General features: G+C 41.3%; 1 gene segment (V, D, J or C); it reads right to left on the bottom strand.

Annotated features, from left to right (window-relative positions):
• Positions 1 to 21,594: 21,594 nt before the first annotated feature.
• LOC135873776 (immunoglobulin heavy constant gamma 3-like) overlaps positions 21,595 to 24,336 on the bottom strand; it is a 41,799-nt gene continuing 39,057 nt past the window's right edge. Inside the window, 2 exon segments of the C gene segment in view lie at positions 21,595 to 22,304; positions 23,758 to 23,829. Coding sequence covers positions 22,162 to 22,304; positions 23,758 to 23,829 — 215 coding nt within the window.

Raw genomic sequence — 24,336 nt, 5'->3', positions numbered from 1 at the left:
ACAATCTGAACAAGACTTGCTATCGGCCACTTAATGGTGTGAGTACTAAACCATGTTTATGCACTTTGTGAATTCCTGTGCCTTTTTGCTACCAAAAATGTTTTTTGCTCCTTCACATATGTCCGTGCATGGCAAATAGAGTGGAGTGAATTGCTGGTAAGCAAGCAGTTCCATTAATTTTAGTGGATGAGCAGGAATTAATCCTACGATCTCCAATGTGCCTAGATAGGAAGGATGGTCTTGTGGTTAAAGCACCAGAGTGGGACTGAGGAGATTTGTCTTTGTTTCTGGCTCTCCCTATGTGACCTTGGGCAAATCACAACCTCTGTGCTTCACTTTACGTTTTAACGTGTTCTTAATGTATAGTTTAGAAAATGACATTTCGTAGACAATGTATTATAAACACTGTTATGTACTCAACATTAACTAGCACTTATATTATTGATTCAACCATTTCTGTAGCTTTAATCCGATAAAGAACATTACACACAAAAGGGAAAAGGTACTTCCAGTAAAAACACTTACTGAGAACCTAAAGACTGTTGCACCTCAGGCAATGTTCCTTCATTAATCAACGTACACTGATATAGCACTGACAATAACAAACTCACACTTGCTAAATTGAAACCCGTGCTGTGAATTTTACACTTGCTGACATTTGGACTCTTTCAATGGAGTTGCACGAGAGATGAATTTGGCCCAATATTTTAAATGTAAAACTCTCAATTTCCCTCCTTACTGATTCTTAACAGCTATTCAGTAAATATTCCAGACTTTTACACTTGTACTCACTTTACTCATTAGGACCATATACTCCCCTCAGTCAATCCATTGGTGTCCTTGGCAGTTCCACATTCAGATCAAGAGCAATACACGATTCATGTGCAAATTCCGTTTTTTATATTCAATTATTCGGTCCAATTTTTTTGTCCTTTGTTTTTCTTTTGGTAAATAGAATCAATCAAGAATAAAAATACTTACCAGAAACAACTAGTTTGGTTCCTGTGCCAAAGTACTTGATCCAACTTGAAGTATCACATTAACTTTTCGTTTTAATAAGCTGCGGTACTTTACTTATGCTGCTGTGTCCTTGCTCATATAACTAGCCACTCTAACCAGTAGCTGGGAAAATACTTCTAATGGAGTATTTCTGGTTTCTTGACTGTTTGGAGAAATTAACAAATTCACATTTTTGTGCCCTCATAAACTGATACATAAATTCTCTTCCCAGTGATTCTATTTGCATGTCCTTGCAACTTTTCTGTTAGCGAATCCTCATTCCTTAAAATGGAAACTTGGTGACGGCTTCTATTGATTTTAATGTTCTGAATAGACTGTTGGATCAGACGGTTCTCAAACATTTTTATCTTGTGGTCCACATATTAAAAGAGAGATTGTCTCATGGACTACAACCCCTCTCCCATTCCCAATAGCATTGACCAACTCCTCCTTCTCCAATCTGCAATCACATCACATCTCTGTAGCAATTGCTTACATGGAAAAATAATACCTGGAAAGAATTTCATTTTTAGCTGTATTACTGAAATTTAATAGATGGTAATGAGGAGGATCCAGCATTATGTGATCAGCCAGCTCTCTAGCGACAAGCACAAAGAGCTCCATTGGCTGCAGCTGGGAGCCTGTACCCTAGATGTATATTTTGCTGTATGTTGGGATTGTTGTAGTTTGTGTGTTACCAATTTACTGGTATCTTTTTACATGGCTGCTGGGGAGGAGAAAAATATTTTCCTCTGCATACACAGACGTTTTAAAACAGAACAGAGATAACATCTGAGAAAGCCCACCTCATTTCAGACTAGGTGTGGATGAGAATCTAGCAGTTGGAAGGGAACTAAGCAGAGTATTTGATCTCTCTCACAGCCACAGCCACCCCCACCTCACTCATCTGCAGAATAATTCTGGGAAATAACTGACAATGGGTAAGAAAATTTGAAAAGGAACATAGAGAGAGAGGTTCCTCCAAAATGTACAGGTGGTTGTGTCAAAGGGCTTGTCTACTACCCAAGAGTTTATTAGGAATATCTCCCAGCATTGCAATAGTGCTGGTTAATCTTCATTGGTGAGCACTAGGAGAACCTGTGTAGTGAGGGCAATAGCATTCACTGGCATGTTACCACCATGTCTTCTAGACCTGATCTGAGCAGGATTAAGTGACTGTAGTGAATGACGACTCACTGGCACGGCACCTCCTGCTGGTCATCTTGGGAATTAGCTGTTCACCAGCTCCGGAGCACCCTCTGCTGGCCGATGTCTCGCTTGTCTCAGGCCCCGTGTCCCTCCCAGACCCCGGTGCCCTTTACCCTTAGGTTCTGCTCCCAGCAGTAACCCACAGTCTGGGTGTCCCCTCCCAGGGAACCCCCAACCCTCTATCCCCACCTTGCCTCAGAGGCTACTGACAGTCATCCGGTACCCCCCCTCACTGGGGCAAATTGCAGTCTGTAAAGGCCACTCATCATTGGCAAGGGGTTAGGACCTGCTGCCTTTGCCTATTCCCAGGCTGCACCTCTGTAGCCCCGGTACCTGTGTAGCCCTTCACCAGGGCCTGCAGCCTGGGGATTTTCTAAGCTGGAGCTCCCCAGCTCCTCTGGCCTTCCCCCAGCTCCTCTGGCCTTCCCCCAGCCCTGCTCCACTCTAGGTACCCTGCTCAGCTTCCAGGCAGCCTGGTCCTTCTCTCTCTACAGCTAGAGAGAGACTCTCTCAGCACTTGCCGCACAGCCCTTTTATAGGGCCAGCTATGGCCTGATTGGGATGTGGCCCCAGCTGTGGCTGCTTCCCCAATCAGCCTAGCCTTTCAGAGCTGCAGCCCTCTCCAGGGCTGCTTTTAACCCCTGTTCTTCAGGAGTGAGGCAGCTGCCCCACTACAGTGACACCATCATAAAAACACCAGCACTAGCACTGCTGCACTTGGTGTCCTCGGTGGGGCTGTACTGATGTTAGTGCAACAGCAGGAGGTTTCACAAAATAAACCCATTGTCGCCCCTCTACCTAGCAAATATACCAAGTCATCGTCATACATTATATAACACGGTAGTTGTAATATGATTTGGTCCTGCCAGTATGGAGAGAGCAAAACTGAATTTTAGCCATCATGCATAATAACTTGCACTGGTGTTGCACTTTCCATCCAAGAATGTCAATGTACTTTAATGCATTAAGCTTCAAAGTCTATGTGAGGCAGGTATTATTCACAGCAGGAGAAACTGAAACCCAGAGAGGATAAGTGACTTGGTCATGCAAGAAAGGGTGCGGAGATGCAGGGGGAGAGACTTGGGAGAAAGAGGAGGAGCAGGGGGCGGGGTCACAGTCCTGGTGCTGGTCGCCCCCCACTTCTACACAGGTTCCAGCACCCCTGGGAGGGCCCCAAATCGGCCAGGGCTCTGTGCCCGGGTCCCATGGGGCCCATGTGTTAATCCACTACTGAGTAGAGCGGAAGAATGACATCTCATGTTTTGCTTACCACACTACTACTAATACACCCAAGAATGACGTTCACTTTTCTTGCAACAGTGTTCCATTGTTGACTCGTTTTTAACTTGAGATTCACTATGACCCCCAGATCCCTTTCCTTCTTAGGCAGTTATTTCCCATTTTGTACGTGTTCAGTTGATTGTTCCTTCCTAAGTGAAGTACTTTGCATTTGTCTGTATTGAATTTCATCCTATTTACTTCAGACCATTTCTCCAGTTTGTCCAGATCATTTTGAATTTTAATCCTATCCTCCAAAGCACTTGCAACAGCAGGAAGGGAAGCTGTTTAACCCCATCTCGTTTGTAGCAGCTTAGATAACCCTGGCTCATGCCAACTGGGATCACCCTAACGCATCACCACTCAGACACTTCAGTGATGAGCGCTAAATAACAATATAAAATAGGACATGGAAGGCTATAGACTACCAATGGTTTCTGTGATAGGTTGTAAGAACTGGTCAAAATCTCCCCACTTCTAGAATCCAGGAGAGTGAATAAAAGAGAAATAGAATAATCATCCTCTCGCCTCCTCCTGTTGCTGACGTTTTCTATCTTAAATGTGCAACCATAATTATACATTGACATAGGTGTTCACATTTAATAAAATGGGTTTGTTGTAGGTGGATGAAGGGGTAAGAGACAGATACTGGCAGGGCCTGGATTTTAAGGTGCGTGATTGTCACGGAGTCACCGGGCAATGCTCTGGAACTCCTTCATACAAAGCCAGTCAGGACTCTGGGGGAGCATACCTCCTCTCTGTGAGCATACTGTCTCCAGGGCAAGATGCTTATACAGCTTCGACCTTCCTGGGTCTGACCTTGGAGTATTCAGTATCCCCTTCTCACACCGTGTGCTTCCCACAGTGAGTCCGCACCAGCGGGGCTCCTGGGAAAGTCAGAGGGCCCTGCACCCCACCTCCGCAGTCAGACATGACTCTCAGCCAGCCAATAAAACAGAAGGTTTATTAGATGACAGGAACACAGTCCAAAACAGAGTTTGTAGGTACAGAAACCGGACACCTAAGTCAGGTCCATCTTGGGGCTGGGAAGACCAGACCCGGGACTGGAGGTAACGGGTGGTGGATAGGACTAGAGGGAGCGGCATGGGAGGCATATCGGTGTGTATAGGCATGGGGGAGGATATAGCATGTGGGGGAGGATAGGAGCAGAAAGGGATGGGGCAGAAGATGGATGTGGGAGATGATAGGAGCAGAAGGGGAGGGGTGGATATGAGAAGGGGGGAGAGAGACAGGGCTGGGGAGGAGGGAGGAGGCATGGTCTAGTGCTTAGTGCTAGCCTGGGACTTGGGAGACCAGACTTTAATTCTCTCTTCTGCCACAGATTTTCAATGTGGCTTTGGGCAAATTACTTAGTCTCTACAAACCTCAGTACCCCATCTGTAATATGGGCATAATAGTACTTCCTTATCTCACAGTGGTGTTGTGTGGATAAATGCACTAGAGATTGTGAGGCATTCAGACACTACCATGGTAAAAGCCATATAAATATGTTACACGGTTGGTGCAGGGGATGAAACAAATGGGTCTCTGACCACTAGAGAACCCTCCCTTGCAGTTCCTAGAATTGATTTCCTTTAAATAAATAAACTGGACAGAAATCTGCAATGCTGAATTTTACTTAAAATACATTAATCTTTCAATTAAAAAGCCTGTTTTTGTTTTATAAAACAAATAAATGTATTTAGTAGAAATGAAATGACAAATCATTGTAAGTTACAGATTAGGACTCCAACCCTGCAAATATTTATGGGACGAGTTTTCCCATTGACTTCACTGAATGCAGTTGGCCTATCCGCATCCAAAAAGTGTTTTTGCAGGATAAGAGCCTGAGAGACTGATTCTGCACTACTTTGTGATGCAAAATTCCCATTGAAATCAAGGCGTGTAGCCTCAGCCCTTGAAGTTCCACAGTTACAAAATTAAAATAATAAAATAGGAAAAATGGTCACATATAAAACTGTTCGCTCTCAAGCAGAAGAAACCATCTGTGCTAATTAGAGAAATAACCAACAAAATCAAATTGAAATGCATGTCTTAATATTTAGAGCAAGGTGTTTCAAAGAGGGTGACCGGATGTCCCGATTTTATAGGGACAGTCCCGATATTTGGGGATTTTTTCCTTATATAGACGCCTGTTAACCCCCATCCCTGTCTCGATTTTTCACACTTGCTATCTGGTCACCCTAGTTTCATATGAACAGGCTTACAGCAAAGCAAAGTAAATTTCAGACAGAAATGCTGATGTTGGAAGGTGTACGGAGAAGTTTAAGGTTTCTTTCCCTGGCGCTTGATTGAACTTTGCATTCTGTACATGAAGAAAAGAGTACGATGACGTAGTACATGGTGCTTTTCAGGAGAAGGACAATGTATATTAAAGAGGCCGTCCTGTGCATGAAACTGTCTGTAATATCTACACAAAATTCAACAATAACAACAAGTGGTTAATTCTATAGCCGCAAAGAAAAATAAATATAAAACCATGTATGATAGCGTAAGGTATACATGGTATTTGATTGCAGTAATTATACCACCTAATCAGACTATGCATAAATCAATATCTGATTGTGTCCTCTGAACAGGTCTACATTCTGACCATATCTTCCCATCCAGCCGAGCTGAGAGAAACAAAGAGGCACTCTCAGTGCTGGTATCGCTGGGGTCTGCTAAGGAGTAAGCAGAATGATAGTGCTTCTTATAATAGGCTGTTGGCATGATTTTAGGCCAACATTTTCAGACCTGGGTGCCTAAGTTTGTTATCCAAGCAGCTGATCAATCAAATGGTCTGATTTTCAGAAGTACTGAAATTACACTGAAATCAGTTGGATCTTCAAGCTGTCAGCACCTTTACGCACCATTTGAAAATTTTGGCTTTGAATACTTTTTATAATTTAACATGTTAAATGTTAGATTAAGGAACAGTGGCACGTGCAGGTTAAAGAACAATGACCCATGTGGTATGTTAACAAAGCACAACAAATACCACCGAAACATGTATTTCAGCAGGACTTCTACAATGTTTAATCTGAGCTGCCCATGGGCATTAGGTTTTGGACTCTTTTGGTAACCCACAGCAGATGTTAACGTACAGAGACAGGTGCCGACTTTCTTCTTTCTGGGTGGGTGCCCCACCCCACTCCACTCCTTCCTCTAAGGTCCCAACCTCGCTCCGCCTCTTCTCCTCCCCACTCTGCCCCATTCCCTGTGCCGCTGCACCCGCCCCACCTCTTTCCACCTATGCTCTGCCCCCTTCCCCGAGTGCACCCTGCCCTCACTCCACCTCTTCCCCCTGCTCCGGCCCCACCCCCAATGCCTCCCACCTGCCCCCGAGCAGCTGATTGGCTGGGTCCACCAAACAGCTGATCGGCAGGTGGCTGGGGGGGTACTCAGCACCCACTATTTTTTTTCCATGGGTGCTCCAGCCCCGGAGCACCAACAGAGTCGGGGTCTATCCTTACAGCAGTATTCCACATCTAGAAAGAGAAAATATTTTCACTTTTATCTTAACCATATCGAATAGTGCTTAATCCTTAACTGTATTGTATAGAAAATGAGAATTGAGACACAATTACCTGTGGAAAGCGTGGTGCCATTCTCAGCATTCTTGATACAACCTCCTGTGGTTTGAGGCATTACAGTTGTGTCTCAAAAGGTGTCTGATAAAAGCATAACATGTAAAAAGGCTTTAATTGTCAAATGGGATTCTTGTTGAAAATTAAGGCATACTTTTCTTGATAGAATTCAAAGAGAAAGATGGTAAAAGTATTATAACTACACTGACTGAAATATGGAAAGTTAATATTTTAAAAAATATACACCTAGATTCCATTCACAGAATAAATGCTCTGTAGCACATAATTGATGTGCAAAACCAAGTAGAGATAAAACTGGGAAAAATGCATACGCTCAGGCAGTGCAGAGCCCTGTGCCTGTAACACGCTCACTTGAAGTCTTTGGCATTTGCATGGGTGCCGGTGTCTGGACTAGCAGATCTGATTGCAGGGTCTGGGCATTGGCCCTTCTGTGTATGCAAGTTTCTGTTCATGTAAAGCCAGATACATTTTGTCCCACCAAATTACTCAGTTGAATTTGCCCCTTTGCCATATGTATGTATACTCAGCAGATGAAAACCTGGCCGCCTTATTTTGTCTCTAGCCTCAGGGAGCCCGAGACTGTTGGCATTCATGGTAGTGGTAATGTTGTTTAATAGCTGTAGAAGACACAGAAGAAAATAGTCCTGATGAGGAGACAGTCTAAGGCCCATCTCTTAGGTATTTTTGATGTGCATGAGGGGGATGGTCAATAAACCCCTTTTTTCCATTGCATTTGAAAGAGATAAATTTGTATCTCCTGTTATTAATTTATTGTATCTCAGATAAGAACCAAACAGAAATTACTTCTCTGAATCTCTTTTCTCTTTCATTATATTTTTTATTTTGTTTTGTGTAATTCTTCTGGTCTGTTTTAATAAGCTAGATGCTGTGTGTGTTATTACTTTTGTTGTAATATATAGCACTTGTTCAAAACCAAACACTGTAGGCCAGGTCTCTGGCGGGTGTAAATCTACAGAGCTCCATTGACTTCAGTGGAGTTATGCTGATTTACACTAGTTGAGGATCTCAGCCAACATTTTCTTTCATTATAGAAAGATTTTAAACTGGGGGGAGAAGCCAAAACTGAGCTTTTGATGGAGAAGCAAGCTTCAGTGATAGCCCACTTATGGAGAGATGGAAAGTAATATTGGCCTGGAGAGCGCAAACCCTTTTAGGAACAGTAATACATTTTATTGTTTTATTGTAAAGAAACAGTGAACTCTCTAAATATATATAGAACTAGTTTTAATAATATAGTATATACCTGGAGATTCGGTGGAGACAAAACCTTCTTTGCTTTCATGTTGATATTTGCAGCGATAATTTTTGTTGCTATTTTTATCTACGGTCAGCCAGCTGCTCATTGAGTATGATTGTTCATTGTCATTGGGGGCCAAATTTCCTTGTGCACAGCATTTTTTTCTGTATTCTTCTTGTGGTCTTCCCAAGTCACCTTAATAATGTTTGGGTAAAAATACACAATGAGGCACATGTATGATACTTTCCCATCGTGTTCAATAGAAGGAGGCAGGACCTGAATCTTGGTGGAATCAAATTTTGCTTGTATATCTGGATTCATTTTGGAGAGAGAAGTGAATTTGTTAGGAATTAAGTACATTCAGAATTGCATCATACGTATCATGCTTTGCTTTTGAAACAATAAAGAATTCAAAGATTTGAAAGTAGAAGAGAGAGGCAATTTCATTTCTTGCATCCAATTCCTCCAAATTGCACTCAAGTACTCAATCTTAACTTTGAGTTCAGCATGAGAACGATATCTCATTGCCAAATGTATTTTAACTACTTCAAGTCTATAATATATTGTTACTGCCTATTAAACTCTGAAGATGGGAGTAAATTATCCACTTATGAATTACAGCTTTAGGGAGTTGGAATTGCAGAAGTTTACGTGCTTAAATTGAATGCAGGTTTTTGTGGAACAGAAGAATCTGTGAGAGTGCCCACTAACTTAGCTTCCAGACTCCAAACATATTAAACACTTTTTGAATGAATGATGAGTACAGCTTTATGTTCTGGTTCATTTCCAAATATTTGTGACTTTGAATATCTTCCCTTTATTTACCCAAAATTTGTGTATAAAACACACCGTGATAGTGAGGGGAAGGGTACATCTACACTACAATAGAAGACCCACAGCATGACCACGACTGGCCCAAGTCTCCTTATTCTGACTTGCAGGGCTGGGGATGCGCAGCTAAAATTTGCAGTGTAGATGTTTAGGCTTGAGCTGGAGCGCAAGCTCTGAAACCCAATGATGGAGGTGGTCTAAGAGCCCACCAGTCAGAGCCTGAATGTCTACACTGCAGTTTTTAGCTCCACAGCCCGAGTCCCACGAGTCAAGTCAGTTGACTCAGGCTCTGAGACTTGGTGCCACAGGATTTTTATTACAGTGTAGATGTACCTGAAGGGAAGGGTATTAAAGAATCCACAAACCTTTTAATGAGACCTCTCTTTAAATATCACTAGAATATTTTATCAGGAGATAAATTTGCCCTGAACTAACTGCATATACTATTTAAGAACCTTGTTTAGCACTTTTAAAAAGAGAGTTAGAAACGTAATCTTTAAGCCTTTAAAACACTAAGAAATTGAACCATTTTGAAAATATTTTTTTATCAATTATTCACCTTAAAATGATATAAGAAATGTTCTATAGCAGACCCAGACTATACAACTTTGGGGGAACTGTTGCTGAACGTCATTTTGGGATATTACAGTAAATACATTAACATGTATCCCTTAATGACAAATATCAATTACGAAATTAGCAAGGATGATGCATTCTGAAATGACTTTGTCCATGTTTTTGGCAAATGTAATGCAGTGTTATACATAATGCTCAACGCTTCTGAAAATCAAGTCACTTAAATGCCCCAATAAGTATTAAGGAGCCTAACATTAATCAATCATTTCTGAAAATTTTGATTTTGCAGTATTACTAATAATGGAGCTCTCAACAGAACTCAGCTATCAAATCTTTGCTGAGGAATAGAGGGAATGTTGCTGCTTGTGTCCAAATCCAATCTTTTGTCACTTCATCAAATCTTTAAAAATTGCTGCCTGCTATAAATTGGATAAAACACAACCAAAAATATTTTTATTAAAAGTCTGAACTAGAAAGGATAGAAATATTATTTGATCCTTGAGTTTGTGTAAGTGCATGAAATAATAAATACTGAACCAGACCAAAAAAGACTTCCCTACTAAAATCATTATCCGTCTGCTCATTTCATATGGCTGACAGTAAATGATACATTTTTGTAAACAGCATATTGAATTTATAAGTTATCACAAGAAGTGAGCAGGTTCTCATCACTTTTACTGCCACTAATTTCTGTCTCCTGTTGTCATTGAGGGATACAACCAAGAGAATAAAGTTCCCAACCCAGCTAACTGCCAAAAAAGTATTCTCTACAGAACGAGGCAAAATTCTCTTGTTATAAATATGCATCACAAAGAAGAAACGGAAGGTTGTTGATATTCAGTAGTTTTGAAGGTCCCCAAATGGGCACCATGTATCTTGTGCATTCTCTATTTGTTCCAACACTTATATAGAGGTGAAAAATTAGAGACCATTTAACAAAATAGTTGGCCTATACTCCACAAAACATATTGGTTGGAATTTTGAAAGGCAGCAAGAAGGGATTTAGGTGCCCAAATGTCTTTGAAATTCAGGCTCTTTTGAAAATGTCAGTCATTGTCTTTAGTCAACTGAGACACAAACAGATTAATAAATACTGAGACCTTGATTCCACAAAGTATGCTTAATTAAGTGTGCTTAATTTTATGCATTGTGAGTAGTCCCACTGATGTCAAAGCTTGTGAAGGTTACTTTTCTAAAATGATTTCAGCTTATTTTTGTGCTGTCCGGCTATTCTAGAGTTTTCTGGAACTATTTGGAACTGAACCAAACTATAACGCTATAATTAGGGCTCTGTCAAAAAGTGTTTTAAATATCTTGAATTTAGGAGCAAATAAACACAGCTGAGACATAAGACCACCTAACCAAGAAAAATTCATTCATTAAAGAACTTTCCCTCATTTTGGAAATTGTCACCAAAAAGGGAATTGATTTTTCTGTTCTTTCCAATTTAGATCCTCATGCTCCAGCACTAATTAGTTCAACATTTGGGGCTCAATCTTACATTCCATATGCACCATAAGCACCCAGGAATACAGGATTGGGCTTGAACAGTAGGTTTACCAAATGATTTACTCACTCAAGTCTTGCATGTATTCAAAAAATCTTTACATAGCTTCCTGCCCAGTGATGTTGTGCTTTGCAAAAACTAATGATTATTTCAGGCATTTCTCATTAGATGTTTTTAGAAATTGGAGTCACATTTATATGTTGACACTTCTGCAAGCACATGTAGTATTTTGTATTTGCACATGGTTAGATGGGTGTCTAATATAAAATCTGAATTTTGTACATATATATGCAGCATGTGTGTTTGCATAAGTGGATGTGCAGCTGCATGAGCAAAATCAGTTTTAAATTTGTCACCTCATTTTAGGTCTGATCTAAAACCCCTTAAGACCAATTGGATTTTTTCATTTGGCTTCAATGGGCTTTGCCGAAGACACTTTAAGAAGATAAGACCCTTAATTTCCAAGTCAATTATAGTTTCCAGTGTGGAGCTACTTGTTGTTTTGGTCCAACTTAACTTTTCAAAACACCTCGCTTGTCTAATTTATTTAAGTGGAATTTTTAACAAGGAAGGTATGTTGTAAAAGAATATACGTGATATATTCTTATTACTTTAAGTATCACTTCTCTTTTTTAAGACAGCAGTTGACTTTGGGCCCTTTGGCTTCACTCCTTGCTCAAAAGAAATTCCTATTAGTTTCAATGGGAGGTTTTCTAAAGGGAGGATTGCAGGGTTAAGTTATGATTGACTCACTGCTAACTATTTTTGTGTGTGTTTGCAATCTGCATACCACTTATAGGTAAACTATCATACGGAAATAATGCTGATGTTCTATTTGATAACAAAGTCCGTCATGCCGTCAGAATTTATTTAAAAATAAGTAAATGGTATGCTTGTAATTTTAATTTTGCATTATGTACTTGATCCAGCAAAGTGCCGAATGCTCCTGCGAAGTTCTGATTTCCCATTGAAACAACTGACATTGAGGGTGCTCAGCACCTGGTATTATTTACATCCAAATGAGAAAAGGATTGTAATGACATTTCTCTGTTGCTAGTAACTGACTTTTGATTTCATTAACATTAGTGTTGTTAATAAATTATTACACTCAAAATTTTAGCCTGTGTACATTCTTGCACTGAGATAAATTATTGAGCTTAATTTGATAGATTTTGCCATTACGAAACATTTAAAATAGTTTGTCTAAAAACTTACTAGTTACGACAAGTTTTATGCCAGTTCCAAAGATTTTCACAGCTCCCACAGTGTTGAAACTACCCAAGACATTTCTATTCAGAGAGACCAGATCTGAACAAACATAGCATAAATAGGCACAACTGCGAGCCAGTTATTTCAACCAAAGAAATGGTGGAAATTTCAATGTATTTTTCAGGGTGAGCTTACATTGGTATTGTTATTGGTATTTTCACATACTGTAGTTTGGTAGCTTTTCAATTCTGTTTAAAAGAAAATCATTCATCTCAGTGACAGAGAGGATCTGGTTGACGTTTGAGACCTAATGTTGGACTCGTTCTATTTTCTCTTTCCTAGTGGATTGATGGAAATGGCTATTTCAGTTAAATTCTGCTGGATGCTCAGTGGTTTTGTCCCTGTACTGTCAGAGTGGTCGAATGGGTGCATTTTTAAAATACCAACATAAATAAACATATAATTAGAAAAAATACTCATTTTACAGTACACTGTGACCTATCCCCTTTTCTGAAGATGTTTCATGACAGCTTTCCACCCACCAAACACTATTTTTAATGGTTTCCTGAATGGTTTCAAATGTAAAACTGTCTAATACAATTTTGCTTTCCTGTGCAGTATAATCATAAAAGCCCAGTAGGCTTGGGGATTGGTTATATTCCGATTGAAGTCTCAGTGACAAAGGAGAGAGGTATTTTGAGATGCATATTTTAGCAACGTAAATCTAGCTGGCTCTGTTGAACATTATGAAAGAAGGCCCAAATCCTAGTTCGACTTTCTATAGCACATGTTGCATAGAGTCTCTGGCTGATATAGACAGGCTACAAAACATGTTGGGCCAAATTCTCAACACAGCAGAGATAGAGTTGTACTGATGTAACAAGAGAAGAATTTCATTCAGATAGAATATCTTCCTTCATATTGCTTGTGTTTGAGAAAAATCACTCATTTAATTATTGCATAATTTGGAAAATTCCTTGTCTTATGAAAACAGTATTTCAATATGTCAGAGAAGAAACCCGACTCTGATCCTGAGGTACTGAGGAGCTTCAACTCCCATCAAAGTCAATGGCAGATCATAAGCTTTCAGGACTGGGCTCACAATACATGTTACAGGCTCAATCCTATGCTTATTAAAAATATGGGGAATTTTGATGCTGAATCAGGCCCTTTTATTCCTGCACCCGTCCACTCTTATGTGATGGCATTTATGTTTTAGTATGAATTTGAACTGATTTTGTGCAATAGAAAATTACAATACTAATCTAAAATGCTCATGTCAGTAATGACATATACAATATTCAGAAATATTGGCTCTCTTGGTTCCAGTGCACATCCTTCCTCCCAGACTTTTCACCTGCTCCTATGCCCTTAACAAGAGAGAAAAAAGTAGGATGAAATCCGGGCTCCATCCAAGTCAATGTGAAAACTCCCATTGACATCAACAGGACCGGGATTTCACCCCTAACGTCTTACATCCCCTGACTAATACATACTTGTGATATGAGAGGCTAAATCCTGGTCACCGCACCAAGCAGAGTAAAGGGGGTTTCTCTAGGAAGCTATATGATGGACCGGAAGATGAAATCTTTCCCCCAACCTAGCTAGAGCATCATAGCCCAGGAGCTTTTGTAATGTCCATGCAGTTGCCCACTCACTTAGCAGGAGTTTTAACCAGTTGATCTCACGAGTTACAGACCCACTGCCCATTCCATGCCCTCACCACTCCCCTCCCCCTGATCTCCACTGTTCTTTGGTGCTCAGGGTACCCTAGTATTGCCTCTTTGGCTTTCCCTTCTACACAGGATGGAACTATGGATGTTCTCCTGGTCTGGGCTAATGACCCCTAAACAAGAGAACAACCCAGCTTTGACTCAGGATGAGAAAAAAAAAACCCTCTATATCAATAATTGTCAATGTGATCACTCATCTGTTTTACTCTGTATTCTGTACATTATCCTCACATTTAGATAGTAAAGACATTCATTCTTCTACTGTAGATTGCATATCACATTTCCATTGTCTGTTATCCTTGTTGAATAAATTGTGCTCGGCAGTTGCTAAATTTATATTATCACAAGTAACTTTTTCTCTATGCTATTATAGAACTTACTTGAAACCATGAGCTTTGTGCCAGACCCGAAGACTTTGATATAATTGTTCTCACTGTGTTCATGTGCTTTACAAATACTCATGGGCCAGATCTTCAGCTGCTGGAAATCAAAGTACGGTTATACAACATGGGTAAAATCCTGGCCCCAAAGTCATTGCTATTGAGTTCTGAGGAGTTGGGATTTCACCTCATGTTCCGGTGCCACCGGATTCCTTGTTGTTTTTGCCAATATTTGATATTTCTCTTTGAGAATAATTTTGGCTAATTTCTGCCATTTGGTGTAATCAGAAATATTCCCCAACAGAAAACATTTGCTCTTCAGAAATATTTGTTTGTCTCATGGACTAGGCACCCAGGAAGATGATTTAGCAGTATCTGGAGGGAAGAATAAGCTTAATTAAAGTCATACAATTCTCTCAATCCCATGAAATCCAAACATGGCTAAAACATTTTAACAGTTGGAAATCATCTTTAAAAATAAAATTGAGAATCATATTATTGGATCAATTATCGTATTTTATTAAAAGGATTACTCTATCACATATACCTTGTGTTTATGGAAAAAAGCACAACTCTTTATTCCCCATTACTATATGGAATCAACAAGATTTACTGCATTTTGGCCTTGATTTGGCCTTTAATTAAGCGCATGCTTAAATACGTTGATGAATACGAATGGAAACATGCTTAAGTGCCTTCCTGAACTGTAGCTTTTTTTAGGAAAGAAAACACAATTGCATTAAGATATTACTAATAGAAATGTACCTTTTAATGCTACCTAATGGCCAGATCATCCAAGCAGTGATCATCCTTACCTCCTATTTAAATGAATGAGCCTTAAAGAAGCTCAACAACTCCTATCACGGGGTACTAAATGTATGGTATTGTAGAAAAAACATAAGTTCAACATTTCACATTTACTACTAACAATAATTGGTTCCACTTCTGAATATTTTTGCATAATCATCTCACAGTGTGACAATACTAAACAAGCTCTCCAAGCAATTTACATTATTCTCATTGATTACACAAGTGTAACTGGTTCATTCTGAAATAGAGAGACTACTATGGGTGAAATCCTGACCCCAATGAAGTCAATTGGAGTTTTGCCTTTGAGTTCAGTGGAATCAGGATTTCACCCAGTATATTTATGAATAACTTGATTTTGTCCTGGATAACAAGCATAGTAAATACAGAAAGTAAATGTATGCTTTGAAAACATCTTGAGAAACTTACTTGAAACCACCAAGTTGGTGCCCGAGCCAAAGTACTTTACTCCATACTCACATCATTGAAATCCTCTACAAAAACTAATGAATTATCAAGTTATGAATTTCATCAGACTAAAATTCTGAAGTTCATATTTTTCATGCAAAGGTCACAATCTAAACAAGGCTTGCTATCGGCCACTTAATTGTGTGAGTATTAAACTGAAACCATGTTTATGCAGTTTGTGAATTCCTGTGCCTTTTTGCTACCAAAAATGTTTTTTGCTCCTTGGCATACATCTCTGCATGGCAAATTGAGTGGGGTGATTTCCTGGTCACCACCCGATTCCATTAATTTCATTGGATGAGCAGGATTTAGTCCTATAATCTCCAATGTGCCTGGATGGGAAGGACGGTCTTGTGGTTAAAGCACCAGATTGGGACTCAGGAGATTTGCCTTTTTTCCTGGCTCTCCCTCTCTGCCCTTGGGCAAATCACAATCTCTGTGCTTCACTTTACATTTTAACATACTCTTAAAATATAGTTTAGAAAATGACATTTGCTAGACAATGTATTATAAATACTGTTATGTACTCAACATTAACTAGCAGTTATATTATTGATTGAATTGTTTCTGTAGCTTTAATCAGATAAAGAATATTATACACGAAGGGGAAAAGATACTCTCAGTAAAACCACTTACTGAGAACCTGAAGACGGTTGCACCGCAGGCAATTTCCCTTGATTCATCATCATACACTGATATAGTCCTAACCATAACCATTTTTTAAATAATCTCATACCTGTTAAATTGAAACCTGTGCTGTGAATTTTACACTTGCTGGCATTTGGACTCTTTCAATGGAGTTGCACAAGAGATTAACTTGGCCCAATATTTTAAATGTAAATCTCTCCATTTCCCTCCTTCCTGATTCTTAACAATTATTCAGTAAATATTCCAGACTTTTACTCTTGTATTCACTTTACTCATTAGGATTATATACTGCCCTCAGTGAACCCATTGGTGTCCTTGGGAGTTCCATACATCGGTCAAAAGCAATATATGGACTATGTGCAAATTCCTTTTTTAATATTCATTTATTCGGTACAGTTTTTTTTTGTCCCTTGATTCTATTTACCAAAAGAAAAACAATCAAGAATAAAAATACTTACTCAAAACAACAAGTTTGTTTCCTGTGCCAAAGTCCTTGATCCAGCTGGAAGTATCACATTGACTTTTCATTTTATAATAAGCTGTGGTACTTTACTAATGCTGCCGTGTCCTTGCTCAAATAACCAGGCACTCCTACCAGTAGCTGGGAAAATACTCCTAATGAAGTATTCCTGGTCTCTTAACAAATTTCACATTTGTGTGCCAGCGTACAGTTGATACATTAATTCTCTTCCCAGTGACTCTATTTGCTTGTCCTTGCAACTTTTCTGTTAACGAATCCTCACTCCTTAAAATGGAAACTAGGTGATGTTTTCTATTTGATTTTAATGTTGTAAATAGACTGTTGGATCAGGTGGTTCTCAAACATTTTCATCGTGTGATCCATATATGAAAAGAGAGATTATCTCATGGAGTACAAACCCTGTCCCATTCCCAATAGCATTGACCAACTCCTCCTTCTCCCATCCGCAATCACATAACATCCCTATAGCAATTGCTTACATGCAAAAATAATACCTGGAAAGAATTTCATTCTTAGCTGTATTACTGAAATTGAATAGATGGTAATGAGGAGGAACCAGCATTATGTGATCAGCCAGCTCTCTAGCGACATGCACAAAGAGCTCCATAGACTGCAGCGGGGAGCTTGTACCCTAGATATATATTTTGCTGTATGTTGGGATTGTTTTTGTTTGTGGGTTACCAATTTACTGGTATCTTTTTATATAGCTGCTGGGGAGGGGAAAAATATTTTCCTCTGCATACACAGACGTTTTAAAACAGAACAGAGATAACATCTGAGAAAGCCCACCTCATTTCAGACTAGGTGTGGATGAGAATCTAGCAATTGGAATGGAACTAACCAGAGTATTTGATCTCTCTCACAGACACAGACACCCCGACCTCACTCACCTGCAGAATAATTCTGGGAAATTACTGACAGTGGGTAAGAAAAGTTGAAAAGGAACATAGAGAGAGAGGTTCCTCCCAAATGTGCAGGTGGTTGTGTCAAAGGGCTTGTCTACTACCCAGGACTTTATTGGGAATATCTCCCAGCATTGCAATAGTGCTGGTGAACCTTCACTGGTGAGCCCTGGGAGAACTGGTGTAGTGAGGGCAATAGCATTCACTGGCTTGTTACCACTATTTCTTCTAGACCTGCTCTGAGCAGGATTAAGTGACACCATCATAAAAATGCCAGCACTAGCACTGCTGCACTTGGTGTCCTTGGTGGGGCTGTACTGATGTTAGTGCAACAGCGGGAGATTTCACAAAATACATCCATCGTTATCCTTTTACCTAGCAAATATACCAAGTCATAGTCATATATTATATAATATGGTAGTTATAATATGATTTGGTCTTGCCAGTATGGAGAGAGCAAAACTGAATTTTAGCCATAGTCTAATCATGATGCATAATAACTTGCACTGGTGTTGCACTTTCCATCCAAGAATTTCAATGTACTTTAATGCATTAAGCTTCAGTGTCTATGTGAGGCAAGTATTATACACAGCTGGAGAAACTGAAACCCAGAATGGATAAGTGACTTGGTCATGCAAGAAAGGGCGCGGAGTTGCAGGGGGCAGAGACTTGGGAGAAAGAGGAGGAGCAGGGGGCGGGGTCACAGTCCTGGTGTTGTTTGCCCCCCACTTCTACACAGGCTTCAGCACCCCTGTGGGGGCTCCCAAATTGGCCGGGACCCTGGGCATGGGCTCCGTGGGCCCATGCATTAATCCACTACTGAGTAGAGCAGAAGAATTACATGTCATGTCTTGCTTACCACACTACTACTAATACATCCAAGAATGACGTTCACTTTTCTTGCAACAGTGTTCCATTGTTGACTTGTATTTAACTTCAGATTCACTATGACTCTCAGATCCCTTTCCACATTACTCCTTCCTAGGCAGTTATTTCCCTTTTTGTATGTGTGCAATTGATTTTTCCTTCTTAAGTGGAGTACTTTGCATTTGTCTGTATTGAATTTCATCCTATTTACTTCAGATCATTTCTCCAGTTTGTCCAGATCATTTTGAATTTTAATCCTATCCTCCAAAGCACTTGCAACAGCAGGAAGGGAAGCTGTTTAACCCCATCTCTTTTGTAGCAGCTTGGATAACCCTGGCTCATGCCAACTGGGATCACCCTAACGCATCACCATTCAGACACTTCAGTGATGAGCGATAAATAACAATATAAAATAGGACATGTAAGGCTATAGACTACCAATGGTTTCTGTGATAGGTTGTAAGGACTGGTCAAAATCTCCCCACTTCTAGAACCCAGGAGAGTGAATGAAAGAGAAATAGAATAATCATCCTCTCGCCTCCTCGTTTTTCTATTTTAAATGCGCAACCATAATTATACATGATGGGTTTTAAATGGAGCTCACTTCAGTTTGTGGTGCGAGTGTGAGGAGCTGGGAGCAAGAGGCGCAAGGAGCTGAGAGTGAGAGGGTGTGCTGCTGGAGGACTGAGGAGCACAAGTGTTATCAGACACCAGGAGGAAGGTCCTATGGTGAGAATAAGGAAGGTGTTTGGAGGAGGCCATGGGGAAGTAGCCCAGGGAGTTGTAGCTGTCATGCAGCTGTTACAGGAGGCACTATAGACAGCTGAAGTCCACAGGGCCCTGGGCTGGAACCCGGAGTAGAGGGCAGGCCCGGGTTCCCCCCAAACCTCCCAATTGACCTGGACTGTGGGTTCTTCCAGAGGGGAAGGTCTCTGGGCTGTTCCCCAACCCACATGGTGAATCTCTGAGGCAAGAAAATCCGCCAATAAGCGCAGGACCCACCAAGATAGAGGAGGAACTTTGTCACAATTAACATAGATGTTTACATTTAATAAAAATGGGTTTGTTGTAGGTGGATGAAGGGGTAAGAGACAGATACTGGCAGGGCCTGGATTTCAAGGTGCATGATATAGACAAACATTTTAATTATAGATGGCACACTTTAGGTATAGATGACTGTAAGTTAACATTGCCAGAAACTTCCCATTAGAAGACCCTGTTTTCAATTGCTTATACCTTTGCCAAACACAGTCATGGTAAAAACAGATCAAGTCATTCCATGGTCATGGGAACCTTTGGACCCACTGGCTCAAAGTGAAGTCACGAACTGTTAATGTGTGGCAGCTGATCAAAGTGACCTAACTCTCTGATACTGCGTGGCAGCAGAGGACATGTAACGAGCAAAGTTCCTGGCCCGTGAGAGTGGTGACAAGCGTGACATAGCTGTATCCTTAGCCATCACGCTTATTTGCTTTCAATACGTGTGAGGAAGAGGAGGAGGCGGGAGGTGGGGGGACCAGGAAACAAAGAGCCAGGCAGGCAGTGGAGAGAGCAGTGTGAGAAAGGGATGCTGCAGCCACAGGTATGGGGAGGAGCAAGGGCCAACAGCAGCCTGTGTGTGTACACCCCTTGGGGGTTACTGCGGGGAGGGAAAGTGACTATATTACCAAAATTACCCAAAGTCCTGGATTTTGTGGGATTGTCCTTTGACACCCACAATCTTCTGTTTGCCCCAGACCTCCCACCAAGTGGCATTGTGACCTAGCACATGGGGTCATGGCACCACTTAGGTTTGGCTCATCTGCCCCTCCGTAGCCCACTTTAGCCACTTGAAAGGTTGGGACGTATGCACTAGAGCGCTGCGGGGAGGAGGGGAACAGTGTTACTGCCGGGGGAGGGGGAGTGTGGAAGGAGCAGTGTCACCAACCTCCGTGATTTTGAGGGCTACTTTTCACATGTGTTTGCCAAAAGCTCAAGTTTTGAGGCTGACAACACTGTTGCTGCTGCAGGCCACTTTAGCACCAGATGTGAGAGCAAGGACCCGCTCTCTTCTGTGTGATCAATGCCTCTTCACCCCCGCTGCTAGCACCCAGGTGGTGAGGAGGAATAGGAAGCAGCCTGACTGAGAATGCAGAGGGGTGAAGAGTGGGGGAGAGATGGGGCGGGGGCGAAATACAGGGAGAGAGACAGGTGCAGGAGCCAAAGTGTGAGAAGAAGCAAAGTGGGAGGGGGGATGGTTGCCAGAAGTGGGGGGAAGCAGTGAGATACAGGAAGCAGTGTGGGGAGTAGGGAACAGGTGGGACAGCAGAGGAGGAAATGGACTGTCAGTAACGGGTGGTGGATAGGACTAGAGGGAGTGGCAGGGGAAGCATATCGGTGTCTTTAGGCATGGATGTGCAGGAGGATAGGAGCTGAAGGGGAGGGGTGGATATGAGAGAGGGGGACACAGACAGAGTTGGAGCTGAAGGGAGGAGGCCTGGTCTAGTGCTTAGTGCTAGTCTGGGAGTTGGGAGACCCGGGTTTAATTCTCTCTTCTGCCACAGGCTTTCCATGTAGCTTTGGGCATGTCACTTAGTCTCTACAGACCTCAGTTCCCCATCTGTAATATGGGCATAATAATACTTCCTTATCTCACAGCAGTATTGTGTGAATAAATGCATTAGTGATTGTGAGGCATTCAAATACTACCGTGGTAAAAGCCATATAAATATGTTACATGGTTGGGTGCAGGGGATGAAATAAATGGGTCTCTGACCACTAGAGAACCCTCCCTTGCAGTTCCTAGAATTGATTTCCTTTAAATAAATAAACTGGACAGAATTCTGCAATGCTGAATTTTATTTAAAATCCATTAATCTTTCAATTAAAAAAATTGAGTCATATTTCAGAAGCCTGTTTTTATTTTATAAGGCAAATAAGTGTAATTAGTGGAAATGAAATGACAAATCATTTAAAGTTACAGATTAGGACTCCACCCCTGCAAATATTTCTGGGACGAGTTTTCCCATTGACTTCACTGAATGCAGTTGGCCTATCCACATCCAAAAAGTTGTTTGTGTGCACAAGTGTTTTTGCAGGACAAGAGCCTAAGAGACTGATTCTGCACTACTTTGTGATGCAAAATTCCCATTGAAATCAAGGAGTATAGCCTCAGCCCTTGAAGTTCCACAGTTACAAAATTAAAATAATAAAATAGGAAAAATGGTCACATATAAAACTGTTCGCTCTTAAGCAGAAGAAACCATCTGTGCGAATTAGAAAATTAACCAACAAAATCAAATTGAAATGCGTGTCTTAGAGCCAGGTGTTTCATATACATATTCATATATTCAGGCTTATAGCAAAGCAAAGTAAATTTGAGACACAAATGCTGACATTGGAAGGTATAAGGAGAAGTTTAAGGTTTTTTCCCCCGATGTTTGATTGGACTTTGCATCCTGTATATGAAGAAGAGTACGATGACGTAGTACATGGTGCTTTTCAGGAGTAGGACAATGTATATTAAATAGGCGGTCCTGTGCATGAAACGCTCTGTAATATCTACACAAAATACAACAACAACAAGTGGTTAATGTTGCATAACTTCTAGCTGCAAAGAAAAATAAATATAAAACCGTGTGTGATGGCGTAAGGTATACATAGTATTTGATCAGGCCTGGCTCCAGGCACCAGCACAGCAAGCGCGTGCCTGGGGCGGCAAGCCGTGGGGAGCGGCCTGCCGGTCACTGTTAGGGCGGCAGTCAGGCTTCCTTCGGCGGCATGCCTGCGGGAGGTCCGCCGGTCCCACGGTTTCGGTGGCGGGTACGCTGAAGGCACGGGACCGGCGGACCTCCCGCAGGCATGCCGCCAAAAGCCGATTGGCGGCCGTGCTTGGGGTGGCAAAATACATAGAGCTGCCCCTGTATTTGATTGCAGTAATTATACCACCTAATCTGATTATGCATAAATCAATATCTGACTCTGTCTAAACAGCTCAATATTCTGCTCATACCTTCCCATCCAGCAGCACTGAGAGAAACAAAGAGGCACTCTCAGTGCTGGTATCGCTGGTGTCTGCTAAGGAGTAAGCAGAATGCTAGTGCTTCTTATAATAGGCTGTTGCCATGATTTTAGGCCCAAATTTTCAGGCCTGGGTGCCTAAATTTATTCTGAATCTGTGTCCAAGTAGCTGATCAATCAAATGGTCTGATTTTCAGAAGTACTGAAATTACACTGAAATCTGTTGTGTCTTCAAGCTTTCAGCACCTTTACGCACCATTTGAAAATTTTGGCTTTGAATACTTTTTATAATTTAACATGTTAAATGTTAGATTAAGGAACAGTGGCACTTGCAGGTTAAAGAACAATGGACCCATGTGGCATGTTAATAAAGCACAACAAATACCACCAAAACATGTATTTCAGCGGACTTCTAGAATGTTTAATCTGAGCTGCCCATGGGCATTAGGTTTTGGACCCTTTTGGTAACCCACAGCAGATGTTAACGTACAGCAACAGGTGCAGACTTTCTTCTTTCCAGGTGGGTGCTCCACCCCACTCCACTCCTTCCCCTAAGGTCCCACCCTTGCTCTGCCTCTTCTCATCTCTGCTCTGCCCCCTTCCCTGTGGCCCTGCACCCGCCCCACCTCTTCCCACCCACGCTCTGCCCCATCCCCCGAGCTCGTCCTGCCCTCGCTCCACCTCTTTCCCCACTCCTGCTCTGGCCCTTCCCCCCAATGCCTCCTGCCGAGCAGCTGATCGGCTGGACGGACCAAACAGCTGATCGGCAGGTGGTTGGTGGGTACTCAGCATCCACTATTTTTTTCCATGGGTACTCCAGCCCTGGAGCCCCCACAGAGTTGGGGCCTATGCTTACAGCAATGTTCCACATCTACAGTAGTTGTGTTTGGACCTTTTCGAAAGAGAAAATATTTTCAGTTTTGTCTTAACCATATCAAATAGTGCTTAATTCTTAACTGTATTGTATAGAAAATGAGAATTGAGAAACAATTACCTGTGGAAAGTGTGGTGCCATTTTCAGGTTTGTTGATACAACTTCCTGTGGTTTGAGACACTATAGGTTTGTCTGAAAGGATAAAAGCATATCACGTAAAGAGGGCTTTAATTGTCAAATGGGATTCTTGTTGAAAATTAAGTCATACTTTTCCAGATAGACGTTCAAAGAGAAAGATGGTAAAAGTATTATAACTACAGTGACTCAAATATGGAAAGTTAATATATGCTCAGGCAGTGCAGACCTCTGTGTCTGTAACGACCTCACTTGAAGTCTTTGGCATTTGCTTGGGCACCAGTGTCGGAACTAGCAGATCTGATTGCAGGTTCTGGACGTCGGCACTTCTGTGTATGCAAGTTTCTGGTCATTTAGAGCCAGATGCATTTTGTCCCACCAAATTACTCAGTTGAATTTGCCCCTTTGCAATGTGTACATATATTCGGCAGAAAAAACCCGACTGCCTAATTTTGTCTCTAGCCTCAGGGAGCCTGAGATTGTTGGCATTCCGGGTAGTGGTAATGTTATTTAATAGCTGTACAAGAGACAGAAGAAAATAGTCCTGATGAGGAGACAGTCTAA

This window comes from Emys orbicularis, chromosome 2, assembly GCF_028017835.1.
Source record: "Emys orbicularis isolate rEmyOrb1 chromosome 2, rEmyOrb1.hap1, whole genome shotgun sequence".
In the NCBI taxonomy this organism is placed as follows: Eukaryota; Metazoa; Chordata; order Testudines; family Emydidae; genus Emys; species Emys orbicularis.
Note: the sequence above shows the minus strand (reverse complement) of the source record. Positions and strands in the feature narration are given on the sequence as shown.